The sequence below is a fragment of the Lynx rufus genome, unplaced genomic scaffold (genome assembly GCF_022079265.1).
Source record: "Lynx rufus isolate CCGP_SWC_20201006 ecotype Redwood Valley unplaced genomic scaffold, mLynRuf1.p SCAF_8, whole genome shotgun sequence".
Lineage (NCBI taxonomy): Eukaryota > Metazoa > Chordata > Mammalia > Carnivora > Felidae > Lynx > Lynx rufus.
The window spans coordinates 89,540,951-89,557,124 of NW_025814896.1; the positions used below are offsets into that span (position 1 = coordinate 89,540,951).

Sequence of the window (16,174 nt, forward strand, 5' to 3'; positions counted from 1 at the left end):
AAACTTTCACTATTTTTATACCCCCAGCTTGTGTCTATTGTCCTCTGGTCTTCTGCTAGAGCTGGGATAGGGCAGTCACCTGGTGGAAAAAGCTGGGGAAGGAATCAGGTTGTCTAACTGCTTTTGAAATAGACAGTCAACCAATCCCTCTGTCTAAACATCAGTTTACCCCTCTTTTCCCAAAGGAACCTAATGCTAGCAATTTCTTAGACATGGGGGTTCTGCAAAACACTAAAAATTGGATTGTCCCAAGCTTTTTCTACTACTGGCTTAGGACTGAATTTTCTTGGATATGCTAGGACAATTATCACACACAACACACCTTCCTACATTCCAGCTTCCAAATTATGTTGCTATCATCTAACCCTCCTATATTCTTTACGTTTGAGAGCTCATGCTGTAAAAACAAAACAAAACAAAAACAAAAAAACCTTGGCTATTGTTTTTACAAGTTTGAAGAGGTAGAAAATATAAGTGTATATGTTGAATTCACCATTTTTAACAAGAAGTCAATTTGATAACCTCTTAGTACCTCCATAGTACTTACAGAAAAGGTCAAAACCCATTCAAAAAGCAATTACAGATATTTTCACGTACTTAAGAATGTAATTGGAGACTAAGAGCATATACCTTAGAACATTGTTTTTAAATATGTCTTTTCCTGAAAAATGTTAAGGTGTAGCTACATTAAATTTAATTAAATAACACAATAGACATTAATTGATTAACTATTTATTAACTATCTACAATCCCTAAGTACTATGCTAGTAAGGTACTGGAGCTATAAAAATAAAACCGTACCTCTGTCCTTATACAGACCACAGACTGGTTGGGAAGACAGATAAGTAAAGCAGCAATCACATTAATGGAGTTCCCCACTGCTATGAGATGTCACCTTGGAGGGCCCTTGTGGCTCTCCACCTTCACCATTCTCCTAGCTTAGCAACAAGCTAGTTCAGTAAAACTGACTTAGCTCTTCTGAAGAATACTAGGTCTCTTTAGCTGATATAAGTGGATTGATAAGACAATTCCCCTTACCAAGACATTCCTCTGACCAGCAAGGATCCACCTAATATCTATTGACTGTCTTCTGCTTCCTCCCAGCTTCCCTATAACTGATCTAGGGCAGGGTCCCTCTCCTGAGGCACATCCTGCTGTTTGTACAGCAAAGCTGAACCCATCAGCCCCCTCCAGAAAATGACAGTAGAATGATGTTCCCATGCACTGTGCTGACTTTTCTGCCTATAAGGTTTACTGAGGGAATACTTACTTTACACCTGTATAGTGTGATGCTCATTGGTTTGTGTTTATGCTTCTTGCATGAGACCACCTTTGTCACTTATGAAATTCTTATATTTGGGTCAATTTCTATACTTGTATTCCGTTCTACTTGTTAGTTTATTTTTATGATACTATGTTTTATTATTGCTCAAAAGCCAAGGTTCAGTAAAAGAAATATTCTCAAAAAAAATTAATCTTAAAATTAGTGAAATATGTGTGTGTGTATGCGTATACATACACACACACACACACACACAATCTATAGGTATATATATTTGTGAGCAATGATATAAGTATCATAATAACTGCTCCTCCTCTAGATTCTCTAAGCACTGTTTTATTTTAGGATGAGCACACCACAAAACCATAAGCTGTACTGAGAATCCATATGGTAATTTTCTCTTAAGTTTAATAAAAGAAAAATTTCTCCTAATAAGCTGATATGCTTTGCTTGGTCAAAGCAAATAAATATTATGTTTATTATAGATGCACGCATATATATATGCCATAGTTTCCCTTTTTCTGTTAAAACAGAAAGTTCAAAACCAAACTGTGATACTATCTTCAAATCAGATTTAAAAAATAATCTTTCCTCTCTCATCCCAACTCAACACCAGTACAAGGATATTGATCTTCTATACTTCATAGTCGTCTAATATATACATGATTTTTAACTGAAATCAGGTTCAAAATGTTTCAGAAGTATATATAACAAATAAATTTTTTTAAGGCAAGGAGAAAAAAGCTGTCTAAAAACGAGATCTAATTCAAGGCCGAAAACTGCCACTGGAAATTTAATTTTAGGAAGGAAAAAAAAGTATTTCAACACATCAAGTTTAACCTCTAATTATCTTCACCTCCAAACTGTTAAGAGTCTATTAGTAGTCACTATTCACCTAGAATAGTTCTCTTTTTTTTTTTTAATTTAGCATTTATTATATCCCTGGGACTGAGCTAAGATACCTGGTTTCCCAAAATTTTTCACATCTTTAAAAGAGAATTAAAAATTCCAACTTTATAGAATTGTGCAGACTGACAGGGATGCTTAGCAACCTACTCATTGTAATATAGCTACCAAATGGCAAGTCTAGGAGTCTAACCCAAACTCCAAAGTCTATTCCGTTAACTATCATATTACCTAATAGTAAATTCAATCCCTGCTATCAGACTATCTACCATACTCTGATTGCCATTCTGACTGCTGCTTATTTCAATAATCCCTATAAAACAGCTCTCATATTCCCCTACCCCACCCTCAGGCCATCCACACCATTAAAGACCAAGGAGTAAAAACCAGTACAAATATATAAATACTGAAATCAAGAAGAAAAGAGAATATAAAGTAAATCCAAGAATACCAGACCAACTGAGCACCAGATTCTCTGACTCTAAAAGTCACATGCTGTTGGAGTTTTGCATAGAATCCAGCACAAAAGAGGTTTCAAGGGCACTACTGCTTTTCCTTGGCAGTCATCACACGGCCTGTGTTAGCTCAGTTCATAGTATGGAGCCAGATCTAAGTCAAAGGATGTTCTACACAATAAATAAAAGAGCACATTTTGCTCTAGTCGAGACTTAACCAAAGAAAGTCAAGGGTTGAAAGAACCATGGAGACAACTAACCTCACCCAAGGAGCAGTTTCTTTAAAACCAGTTACTAAAGGAAGACTGCTTAGGAGCCTTCAATTTCTTTTATGGGCAACCAGTTCCTCTTCTAAGCAGCAGTTATACAACCCATATAATTTGGCAAAGCCAAGTTAGAATTTTAAAAGTAAATAAATCCCTCCCTTTGTTAAACAGCTTCACATAGAAATCAACCTAGCCAAGAATGTTTATATTACAAATGTTACTTCGCCTCACAAGGCCTAAGGCAAACTAATCAAAATAAGAAATACAGAACTTCCCTCCTGTACAAATCAGTTCCATAACAAGTGAATTACAGAAATCAATTTCAAGAGGAAAACTAGAAAACAGCAGACAATTAACAAAAAAGAAGTCTTTAGACATTTTTTATAAAATCACTTCAAGCCAAAATGAAGTTCTAAAATAAGATATGTGTAGTATTTTGGAAGCATACAGGAAGAAAATCAACTTAAAAAATAAGACAGGATAAAAGGTAGGGTTTTTCTACATACTTTACAGATGGCTCTATTTCCCATGGCAGAAGCCACAGGTGGGTCCACTAAATGCTATCAATCCAATACCATGTTAAATATATATACATATATATATATAGTAAATATATACATATTTATATATACATGTATATATAAATATAAATATATATATAATATGTATATTAAAATATACATATATATATATGTAGGGAATGAATGAATATTGAAGATTTTTTGAAAATAAAAACATGACTACTTAACTTAAAATTCAACAAGGGAATAAATAGCAGAATGGACAATTTTTAAATTCCTCCTCAGATTCTACTAAATGGTTGAACTTCTAATTTTCATACTTTCACATTTTCTTACTTTTCTGCAGCTTTTTAGGTACGTGGGAAGACAGATGAAAAACTCAGAGACTTTTAGCTAGACACCATTTTAAACTAGATTATACCACTCTTTCCTAGCTCCAAAGCAAAATAAAAATGTACAGGTTAGTAAAAAAGCAATTCTACTCAAGACCAAAATAATGGAGTATATTAATTTTCGACTCCTGTAATAAATTCCTATAAACTTAGCAGCTTAAAACCACACAGTTATCTCAGTCTCCATGGGTTAGAAGTTCAGCATTTGCTGGGTCTTCTGCTCAGGATCTCACCAGGCTGAAATCATGGCATCAGTCAGAGCTATGGTCTCATCTGGAACTCAGGGTCCTCTTCTAAACTCATTTATATTATAGGCAGAATTCAGTTCCGTGTGGTTGTAGGATTCTGGACCCCATTTCCTTGCCAGCTGTTAGCAATAGCTCTCAGCACCTCAAGCTGCCTACAGTTCCATGCCACCTGGCCCCTCCAAAACACAGCAATTTACTTCTTCAAGACCAACAGTAGCACATCTGCTGCAGCTTTAAATCTCTCTAACTTCTATATCTGATCTCCACTCCCTCTTTTAAAGGAGTTTGCCTGGTTAGATCAGGCCACATAATCAAGGAGGAGGATTTTACAGGACGCATGTACCAAGGGAGCAGGAATCTAGGGGCCATCTTGGAATTCTGCCTACCACATGCAATCAAAGCAAAAAGCTTCCTAATGATAAAGCTTTATCTAGAGACAATATAACACTTTGAATACAGAGGAATGGATAAACCACATATCCTTCAGATCTGCCTGAAAAAGTATTTTTTGCAACGTATCTTTTGATAAAATTGGACAACAGTTTGAGATTATAATAACAGATGAAAGTTTGGAGCCTAGGGCGCCTGGGTGGCGCAGTCGGTTAAGCGTTCGACTTCAGCCAGGTCACGATCTCGCGGTCCGTGAGTTCGAGCCCTGCGTCAAGCTCTGGGCTGATGGCTCGGAGCCTGGAGCCTGTTTCTGATTCTGTGTCTCCCTCTCTCTCTGCCCCTCCCCCGTTCATGCTCTGTCTCTCTCTGTCCCAAAAATAAATAAAAACGTTGAAAAAAAAAAGAAAGTTTGGAGCCTAATTTGGTCATTAAAGTTTAATCAGGGTGGAGCCTTCAGGTACTTTGCTTTTGCTGGTATATCCTGAAAAGAAACCAATCTACCAGCTGCCTCCATCATTTCACAGTACCAAGGACAGAGTCCACCCATAGATCAATGCAGCAACTCAGGATATGGTGGGTAGAAGGCAAAGGGAGATGTTGACCATGAAAAAGCACAATCATCTACCTAATTTCTAGAAGAGCTCAAACCAGTAACCAGTATTAAGTAAGACTTTCAAACCTATTTTGTCATATGGTTCCAAAGAAACCTACTTAGAAAAAAAAATTTTAAAGGAAAAGAACATATTTCTATAGCCAAACCTGTGGTTGCTAAACTGAAAATAATAATGATGACAAAGTTCTAAATAGCATCATTGACAATGATGAAAATGAATTTACTAAAAACTGAATTAGTAAATCAGAAGGCAAACATAGCAGGGCAGGGGGGAATGTCAAAGAGATGAAATAGCAAAGAAAAAAGGCAAGAGAATGGAAGATATGTTTTTTTTCAAACCTATATGGTAGCAGATTGTATCAGAGGCTAGCTAGCTATTCAACAAACCTATTTCTTGTTCCGCCTGGTCACACAGATAGACTAGATTTCCAAGCCTCACATGCAGCGTGCAAGCTATAGCCAATGTAATATTGGCAGCGTGATTTGTATCACTTATAAGCCTGGTCCATAAAAATCCCCCAGGCCTTATTTACTCTTTTTCCTTCTGAAACAATGTTAGAAGACATGTGTTGAAGTGATAGAGCCACAAGTTAAGAAAAGTCCTGGATCCCTTGATGGTCACCTGAAGAAGAGCTATGCTACAAGGAGGATCCACTTCAGACTTCCAGTGAGCATAAAATGAAACTTCTACGGTGAGATTTTAGAGCTTAGCTATTACAACAAGCAGAATTTTTTAAGGAAAACAGAAACTAGTATTGAAAGAATGGTTTTGCCTTAACAACGACAACAACAACAAAACTAAAATAAATGGCATTGATTCAGAGGTCAGGCAACAGGCAGCAAAAATATCTCTTTAACAAGTTGAAAGCCTGGAGAAGCCTGTAATACTGTGGCAAAACAACCAGTAAAACTGGAACCTAAAATAAATGAGAAGGCACACCACATGCCTATTAGGCCTGCAGCCTGATAAGTCAACGGAGAGTCAGAGTTATAACATACATCGGCATTTACTTTCTGCTTTTAGCAAGGTATTACATAAAAGAGATGAGCATAAAAAGAGTCTGCTGGTTTGCAAATAAAATTATAGGAAACAGAAGAAGTCTAGACACTTGGGCCTCAGAGAGTTAGAAAGCTGAACACATATAGAATCCCAACAGAAAAAGAATGGTAAAGGGCTGAGTAATAACATCCAAAGAATACTTCTAGTTGAACAAAGTGACCCAATTCCAAAGCAAAATCAGATTCAGGTATGGTTCTCTTACTCATTATTTCATATAGCCTCAAAGTAGGGACATTAAAGCAAGAAAGGCATAAGGCAAAGCCTATGCTCCCCCAACTCCACTACCTTCCCAATAGGGGCAAAGAAAAAAATCATTCCTCAAAATTTTAGTTAGAAAAGAGCACCGGGTCTGGTGTCCACAGAGAACCTATAGGAAAGAAACAGATCAGAGGCTTACTAAGTTTTGAGGTAACTATAATGCCCACAAATCTGGACTAAATAAACTTTTAACTGTTTAGAGCCTTAAAACAACCCTTTGGGCCCCTACACCTGAAGAAGCAGAAAGCAGACAGTCAAAGATAAACACACACACACACACACACACACACACACACACACACACACTTATACCTATAACTATATAGGGGGTATATGCATAAATATATACACACTTACAGATATTAATGTGGATATATCTAGAAATAGAGAGAGAAGAGAGAATGAGACAGAGAGATAGTCTAAGAAAGGTATATTCCACAGCACTTGCTTCTTTTTGAAAAAGAAAAAAACAGACAAAGAAAAACAGAGTGCAACTAGGAGCCAGGAAGAACAGGCAAAGGAATTCCTCTCAGAGTGTTAATGTCTAAGCAAAAAAGATCCACTATTACCAAGCGAGAAAGATTTCCCAATGATGGCCCAAAAAGATTACATGATTTGCATAAGAAGCAGGGAATACTGTGTGTCTCCCATTATTCCCTTTTCTATATGTAAGTTTTTGTTGTAGTTATTCTATTCTAGCCTCTTCATTGGAGGTGGGAGAGAACACAGGTGTAGACAGCTTGTCATCTGATTTCCTGGTCAGCAGCCCATCTGGATCTGGAGACATATCTGGATCTGATGAAGAGTTGTGAGCATCCCTGAAATATACTAGACTTTGAAATGGATGTACTAACTAGATGGGATACTAGAATACCCTCCTTGGGAAGGGTTAAGTGTATTCTATGGACAAGAGGAAGACTGAAGAGTTATTTGATGACCAAAGGGTAGACTGTGTCAGAAACTAGCTACTATTCACCAAACACGTATCTTTCTCCTCTTAATGATAGAGTGAGATTATATTTTCTCAGCCTCCTTTGCAGGTCGGTAAAGCCAAGTAATTAGATTCTGGCCAATGAAACGTGAGTAGAAGTAATAATATGTTGCATCCATGACTAGCCCTTAAAAATTATCCTACGTGCAAAATTCCCTGGCCCTTCTGTACCAATCTTCAAACCCACATTAAAAATAGCAGAGCCACATGATGAAAAGATGCCCCAAATAACCAACGCGAAGAAAACCATCACAAGTCAGAAACACCATTTTGGGCTTGACATAAATGAAAAATAAACCACACCCTATCCCTCTTTTCCAACATCCACGAATTCAAATAAATATTTATTGAACAACTACTATGTACAAAGTATGTGGTAATTTCTCTCTTTCCTACTTTCCTTACTTTTTAGGTACTACAGATTTTAAAATGTGTTAAGATATTTTTATTCAAAGATCTTAACTAACATAGCATAGGATAGCCATGCATGCAGTAACAGCTATATTTGATATAAATTTTATAGGAAGTATGAAGGGTCATCAGTTAATTAAAAGTCCTGAATCTACAACAGTTTTCTTCACCATTTCTTTATATGGCACAGATATACCAAATAGTTAATAGTTTACACAGACTGAGTGCCACAGTAGACAAATTTTGCCTCAGTGTAACCTAAATTCTACTACAGGATCTGACCTTTACAAGCTGTCTGAACTTTAGCAAGACACTTCCCTGCCCTGGGCCTTAATTTCTTTAGATAATTAAGAGGTGAGACAAGATAATCTATATTAAATGAAATAATAACATTGTGTCTTTCACCAAAAAGGAATTGAAGTTAATTTCTCAAGCAGAGGGCTAAAAGAAAAGGCAAGTTTAAAAAAGAATGCTTCTGGGGTGCCTGGGTGGCTCAGTCAGTTAAGTGTCTGACTTCAGCTCAGGTCATGATCTCACAGTTCATGAGTTTGAGCCCTGCATCGGGCTCTATGCTGACAGCTCAGAGCCCGGAGCCTGCTTCAGATTCTGTGTCTCCCTCTCTTTCTGCCCCTCCGCTGCTCGCACTCTGTGTGTCTCTGTCTCAAAAATAAATAAACATTAAAAAAATATTTTTTTAAAGAATGCTTCCACAGAGACTTTGTACTATACTCTCCTATATTTTGAAAGTTTAGAAAAAAATCTGTCAAACACAACAGAGACTTGTCTTGCAGAATACCTTCATTCCCGTACTCAAAAAATACACCCAGCAACACAGATATATTTTCAATGATTAATTTTGTTTCTTCACCACTAAAAAAATAACATGATGTATTATTCCCATCAGGCTTATCATCATCAACTAGTTTTAAACTTTCCACATTAGAAAGTGTAGCATTGAAAAATTTAAAAGAAGGGGTAAAGAATATCAGCGTTGCCTTAGGAAAGGAATTTCCAACAGGCAAACCTCTTTTGCAAAATCAGACATCTGAAAAATTACCAAGACTTGTTGAGATCAAAAATATAACCTGCTCCCTCTTTCCTCCCAGAATGATAAGAACTATATATGACTTATTCAAGAACATAGTTGTTTGTAGAACCAAACAACACTTTCCATAAACAATCAAATCTTCTGTTTATCGTTGTAAGCTACATCATAAGGTATACTGAGATATTTCAATAAAATCCATGTGATTTAAATTTCAGAAGAGCAAGTAACACTGAAAATCATTACTGCTCTTTTATTCACAATGAGAAAAGAAAAGAAAAGAAAAGAAAAGAAAAGAAAAGAAAAGAGAAAAGAGAAATGACAAAAGAAAAGATGTTTCTTGGTGGCTTTCATGACTTGGAGATGAAGATACTGCAATAAAAAAAAATTTAAAAAAGACAGAAAAAACCTGAAAATTCTAATATGTTTGTTAATTTATAAGCTATAAAGAAATCTCTTTCTGTGATCATAATTCACAGCATTTCCCAAAAGGCCTTGTTTCATTGATACCCACTGATATCAGAAATAACAATTACAGAAATATTTATAAACAACACAATACCTTGTTTACATAGTAAGTAATCAACCAAAGATACCTGCAGCACAATTTAGCTCATTACCGAGAAAGAGACCTTTTAAAAATCTTGGGCTTCAAATCATATCCAAAGTGAAGGAAAATATTCAAAAAATAGAAAGACCTCTTCAAAGTCCCAATATAAACCATCACAATCAATGCATATTTACTGAACATCCACAGAGCGAAACAATAAACTAGCAAATAATTCACTGCTCTGTTAAAAAAACAAAACACATTTTTAATCATGTGTCCCCATAAAGAGGAAGGACTTCCCTAAAATGACAAGAAATAGTTAAGACACTTAGAAAGAGAAACCTGTATTTAACTGAACACTAGCAAAGTCATTGGCCAACCTATCATAAACGCAAGACCTACTTGCTTCATGGCAGTCTCTCCGATTTTGTCTGAATGTTTGCGGATACTCTCCAAAAAGTCTTTGAGATCAGACATAGAAACATCCTTAATTTCTTCTCGAAGCTTGGGAATGTTGTCCACCATCACCTTGCAGAATCGATAGTGGCTTACTTGAGGCAGATAGGTATGCTCTAGATGTTCCAGAGTTTTCAGTGCAGGATAATGCCTATAAAAGGAATTGTATCACCTTTAGCTCAACTCAGTCTTCTTTAGGGCCACAGATATATTCCTCAGGTAAAATTTCTGGCCTGAATTAGTTTTGATTATACATTAAGACAAATACAGTATTGGGGCGCCTGGGTGGCGCAGTCGGTTAAGCGTCCGACTTCAGCCAGGTCACGATCTCGCCGTCCGCGAGTTCGAGCCCCGCGTCGGGCTCTGGGCTGATGGCTCAGAGCCTGGAGCCTGTTTCCCATTCTGTGTCTCCCTCTCTCTCTGCCCCTCCCCCGTTCATGCTCTGTCTCTCTCTGTCCCAAAAATAAATAAACGTTGAAAAAAAAAATTAAAAAAAAAAAAAAAAGACAAATACAGTATTAAGTTTCAATAAAAACATCAATGGGAAAGTGTCAAATTATTAAAAATTAATATACGTACTAAAGGACTCAATAAATTCCAATCAAAAAAGATTGTACCCCAAGAAAATAGAAAACTTACAAAATCTACCAATGAAATTATACAAAAAATAAATGAAAATACAAGATGATCATATCAATGCCAAAACAATCATCCTATAAAATAAAGTACCTAAGTTTAAACTTCCAACTATGGCACAGGGAAGAACTCAGAAAATCTTCTACCCAAAAAAACAAATATCATCAAACCTTTTCAGGGCTCTGGAAATTGACAAAGGAGAACAAATTGAAAAGTGTTTTTTCATGAAAACTGTTGAACAATGGAACTTTGTGGTGCTCTCTCCTGGGGCTTCCTCCATCAACCCTCCAACTCTACCCACTCCCCATTCCCCCTCCCTCCCATTGGTTATATTGGCTTGTCATGAAAACCAGCAGCTTCCCTGCCTTTATAAGGAGTGGCATTATTAGGAAAAGTAGCAAACTCCAGACGGATGGATGGATAAATGGAAGGAAGGATAGAAGGAAGGAAGGAAGGAAGGAAGGAAGGAAGGAAGGAAGGAAGGAAGGAAAGAAGGACAGGAGGGAGGGAGGGAGGGAGGAAGGAAGGATGGATGGGTCCCGCTCTCCTGGCCTGAAGTTAGTCTGGGTTGGGATAAAGGGCAGATTGGAGGACTAACCAGAAATTTAACAGAAGTATGTAAATAAGAGACCCATGAAAGGGCCTGGTAGCTCTTAGTATATCCTAGCTGATTGAGGCTGTGCACACATGCAGAAAGACATCCAAAAAAGCCTAAGCACTCCACACAACCCTGGCTGACAAGGAGGCAGCAGGCACACATGTAGAAAGCCTGGCAGAAACTAAAAGCTCAGGCTGATTTGAAAACTGCCTGAAATTTTGATGTATTCTGTTGCTTACACACAAATCCACTGACAAAGGGTGAAAACCTTATTGGCTCAAGTTTGTTTGAGTGAAAACCTTGGACTAATCCTTAGTTGATGACTATCTTTTAACAATAAAAATGAAACACATTCCAAAATAAAGACAGAGAATTCCTTGATCTGCCTTACAAAAAATACTAACGGAAGCCAGAAAAGAAATGACAACAGAAATTAACTTTAATTCACAGAAATAAATGAAGGGCATAGGAAATAGTAAATATATGTGAAATACAAAAGAGTAAATAATATATTTTTTCTTTTCTCATTTTAATTTCATTAAGAGAAAAAATTTAAAAGCAATGATTATAATACTGTATCATTGGGTTTATAAAATATAGAGATATAATATATATATGACAATAATAGCACAAAAAAGGAGGAAAGAAATGGAGCTAAGTTGAAGCAAAACCACTACTATATATTCTACCAAAACTACATCAGCATTGACCTAAAGTCAAAGTAGGCTATGATACATTAAGATACAGATTATAATCCACAGAGCAACCTCTAAGAAAATAACGCAAAAAACGTATCATTAAAAAAATCAACAGAGGAATTAAAATAGTATACTATAAAATACTTCATACAAGAAAAAGAGAGAAAAGGGTAAGAACAAAAAGACATGAAAAACTGAAAACAAAAAGTAAAACTCAACCACATCAATAACTACATTAAATCTAAATGGACTAATAAACACTTCAGTCAAAAGGTACATTGTCAGACAGGAGGCGCCTGGGTGGCTCAGTCAGCTGAGCATCCAACTCGGTTTCGGCTCAGGTCATGATCTTGGGGTTTCATGGATTTGAGCTCCGTGTCGGAGCTCTCCGTGCTGGCAGAGTGAAGCTTGCTTGGGATTCCCTCTCTCACCCTCTCTCTCTCTGCCCCTTCCCAACTCATGCTATCTCTGTCTCTCTTAAATAATAAATAAATAAACTTTTTTTAAAAAGGCAAATTGTCAGACAGGATTTAAAAAGAATGATCCAACTATATGTCCTGTACAAGAAACACAGTTTAGATTCAGAGATAACAGTAGGTTATTAAAGTAAAAGACGGAATAAAATATACCATGGGAAAAGTAATCATAAAAGTGCTGAAGTGGCTATATTTATATCAGATACAATAGATTTTAAGAAAAGAAATATTGCTGGTTAGGTAGAAGTAAATATTGCTGGTAATGCAATAGTAAAGAAAGTAATATTTATCTGATAGGTAGGAAAGCTTCCATAAGCATAAGAGAACAAATAAAACTAAAATTAATAAGGTTGACAAAGTAAAATCAAAATAAGTCATACATTAAAAAAATAAGAATAACAAAGAAACAAAAACTTGGTAAAGATTATTGACAACAGAAAACTTAAGGTTTTTTTTAAAAGCAATGAACAAAGAGCAATGAGCAAAGAAAAGTCACAAACATTGAAAAGGCCAATATATTGGCGGGGGGGGGGGGGGGGGGGCGTGTAGAATTGAACAGATATGTAAAAAAATACAAATCAAAAACATAGTTTTGTCATGCAAACTCCCAAAGATTTCTCAAAAGATATGGGTATTATTATCAGAGGTTTCAATAAATGAGAATTTACTACCTGCTGGTAAACAAATCTGTATTAATGATACAAGTTTTCAGGGAAGAATTTTACCATGACAAGCATTCTAACCAGTTGTATTTCCAAAAAGAAATATTAGGTTTACAAAAATATATAAGCCTCTTGAATTGTAGCCATTTATATTAGCCAATAAAAAGCTAATCTAGGTGTCTAATAACAATGAGTTGGTTAAACACATCATGATATATCAATGTAGTCAAAGACTAAAAGCAAAATGTTTACAGGATTGTTGAGTAAAAGTTATGTCAAAAATAAAACTTACAGGTATAATCATAATGCTTACAAAATTATAAATATGTATACATGTATAATTATGAATATATGTGCATGTATGAGCTATGTATCACTAACTACATGCATACACACATACATAAGTACACAGAAAATGTCTAGAAAGATATACACGAAAACGTTAAGCCGTGATTTTTTTTTCCTTTGGATAGCAACATTATGGGTGACAATTTTCCTCATGTTTTTCATTTCCTAATTTCCATACTTACCATGATATATTTAGTATAGGAAGAACTCAGTTCTGATCTTATAAATAAAAGAACTGATAGCTCTGTTTCAGATTTTAAGAATGAATTTCATGGTAGATACTTAAGTTCGTCTCACTCCAATGTACTTAGTACCATAAACACTAAGGACTAGAGACTGGTTTTACTGATTTTTTTATTGTTTTTCCCTCATATGTTCCAAAAATCAAAATCTTAGTACAAATAAATAGAGGGTAGAAAGATTTATTTCCCCTACATTTAGAAATAAAAGTACAAATAGAGTTAATGTGAAATGGTTGCTTTTATTTATTACAATTTTACAGACTCAAAAACAGTAAAATTCACATGGTTTAGCGTAAACAGAATGGTGTTTATACTACAATTAGGTATGAAGAGCTATGTGCAATAAAATGCAATTCCTCTAGAGAGAAACCTTAGAAAGGATAGAAAGCCAGAAATTAAGCCAAAAAGATAAACACACTTTGGGGTTTAGTTATATTTTGGAACATTGTTTATAGAATGAGAAAAATCTAACAGTGTTGCCTGCGGACACAGGCACATTCACTGATGAGACACATGGCTGCGTGCTGAAAACATCTGGTCTGTCAAATAACTCCACGTTTTTCAAGGCTAATTAGTACAAAACCCAGTGATTCCTGGCAACAAAGAATGTCACCTTATTTCCCCATCGTCCTTTCCCTAGCATATTCATGCTCCAAATATAACAGTCCAATAAGATTATTCAAATTTCTAGTGCATTTCAATATCTGTGACAGGTTAAAGAATGATAGCCAATTAAACACCTGTATAGCAGACACCAAAAGAAAAAATTTCTATTTCCAGCTGCCATGGAAATCTAAAACCAGATTTTGACATTACTTTTGACAACCTCTAAACATTATTAAAAAGGAATCAAAAGTCAAATTCCTAAGTTTCACTTGCATGTGTGCTAGTTTTCCCTGTCTCCCCCTCATTAGGCTCCCTAATAGAAATGTGAGCAGAAAGAAAGTAAATGAAACAGAAGCAGGGAATATAAAAGAAGAAGGAAGGGAAAGACATTTAAATAATCCGGTAAATTGGATAACTAAGGTCAGAATAATTTAGACATAGTTGAATGCTATTGTGAGAAGAGGAATGTTAATTCTAGGCAAATTAAATTTTGGTCCTTTCTTGCCATGGTACAGAACTCTTTCACAATAATGATTTTTAAAATTCTAATAAGTGATCTTTTAAAGCAGATCACAACTATCCATGAGAAATTTTTATAAATTCAGAGTATGATAAGAATATGAAATGAAAGCTCTCACCACAGGAAATATTAGTGCCTTTCCTAATCAAAAAGCACCATTAACAAATATTTAATCCTTTCAACGTATTAACAAGTAGAAAGATGGTCAGATATCTTTCCTTAGGAAGCATAAAACCTAGAAGTATTATCAGTATTTACAGCTTAAAACAAAAACAAAAACAACAACTAGGCTTCCAGCCATGAAGGAGTAACAAGGAACAGTCACGAACTCCCAATCTTAAAAAGCAGAATACTGGCTAACATATAAAATCTGTTTTCAGATAGTGGACATTCAGTGGCGTCTGATAAAAGGGAGACAAAAAAGGTACGTTTACTAATTATGCAGATTATCTACCTGAATGTGATTTCTACATCATGGACACAAAGAAAACCTAAACAGAGCCCAGCAGCTTAGCAGAGTTAGAGTCAGAGACAGAAGTTCAGAAAAGCTGACACAACTTGAGGTTGTACAGCAGAAATCCAAACAAAAAGAGGGAGAGGGAGCAATGCAGAAAAAAAGACTGCAGAATCTGCAGAATCAACACAGGGGTTCCCTTAAGTCTTTGCCGAGTACTAAGTCAGTCATAGAAAAAGTGGGATTCCACACAGACAGGCAAAAACAAGGGAAGGAAGGAAAGGTGGGCAGGGAAGGGAAAGAGGGGAGGGAGGGAGAGACAGAAAGACACCAGGAAGATGTACGATAAACACTTCAAAGAGCTCAGACAATGCAGAGGAACCTTGGTGAAGAATCCCTAGAAATTCCTGAGTTATTCAGAGTACATGAATACTACTCTGAACTACCCCTGAAACGAAGGCGCAGCTCCAAAGATTAAAAAGAGGGGGCAGAGGGCGCATGCCTGGGTGGCTCAGTGGCTTAAGCATCAGACTCTTGGTCTCCTCTCAGGTCATGATCTCACAGTTCATGGGTTCAAGCCCCGCATCAGGTTCCACATTCCTGGCACAGAGTCTGCTTGGGATTCTCTCCCTGCCCCTCCCCTGTCCATGTGCACGCTCACGCACTCTTTCTCTTTCTCTCTCAAAAATAAAAAAATTAACTTTAAAAATGGGTTTGAGGAGATCAAATAGATCTGCAAACAACTCAACTGTTTGCCAAAACAAAGAGCAACACTCTCTAAGGGAAAAAAAGGCTCTCGAAACTCCAGACACTCAGCAACATAATAAAATGTTCGTCATCCAATCAAAAATTATTAGATATGGTAAGAACCAACAAATTGATCTACAACTAGGAAAAACAAAATCAGTCTGCAGAAAGAGATCCAAAATGCCAGAAGTGACAGAACTAGCAAAGAAGTACATGAAAAGAGATATCAGAGCCATATACATGTAATTAATGAAAGACACAAAAATGAGAAATTAAACATAAAAAAAAAAAACAATGGAACTCCTAAAGATGAAACACATATTATCTGAAATGAAAATATCAC

The 16,174-nt window shown here is 36.1% G+C and overlaps 1 protein-coding gene across 1 annotated transcript in view; it reads right to left on the minus strand.

The window, feature by feature from the left end:
• Nucleotides 1–16,174, minus strand: part of EXOC6B (exocyst complex component 6B) — a 612,716-nt gene that overhangs the window by 493,147 nt on the left and 103,395 nt on the right. The window contains exon 6 of the mRNA XM_047067750.1: nucleotides 9,791–9,995. Within this exon, the coding sequence (XP_046923706.1) occupies nucleotides 9,791–9,995 (205 nt within the window). The remainder of the gene's footprint in view (nucleotides 1–9,790; nucleotides 9,996–16,174) is intronic.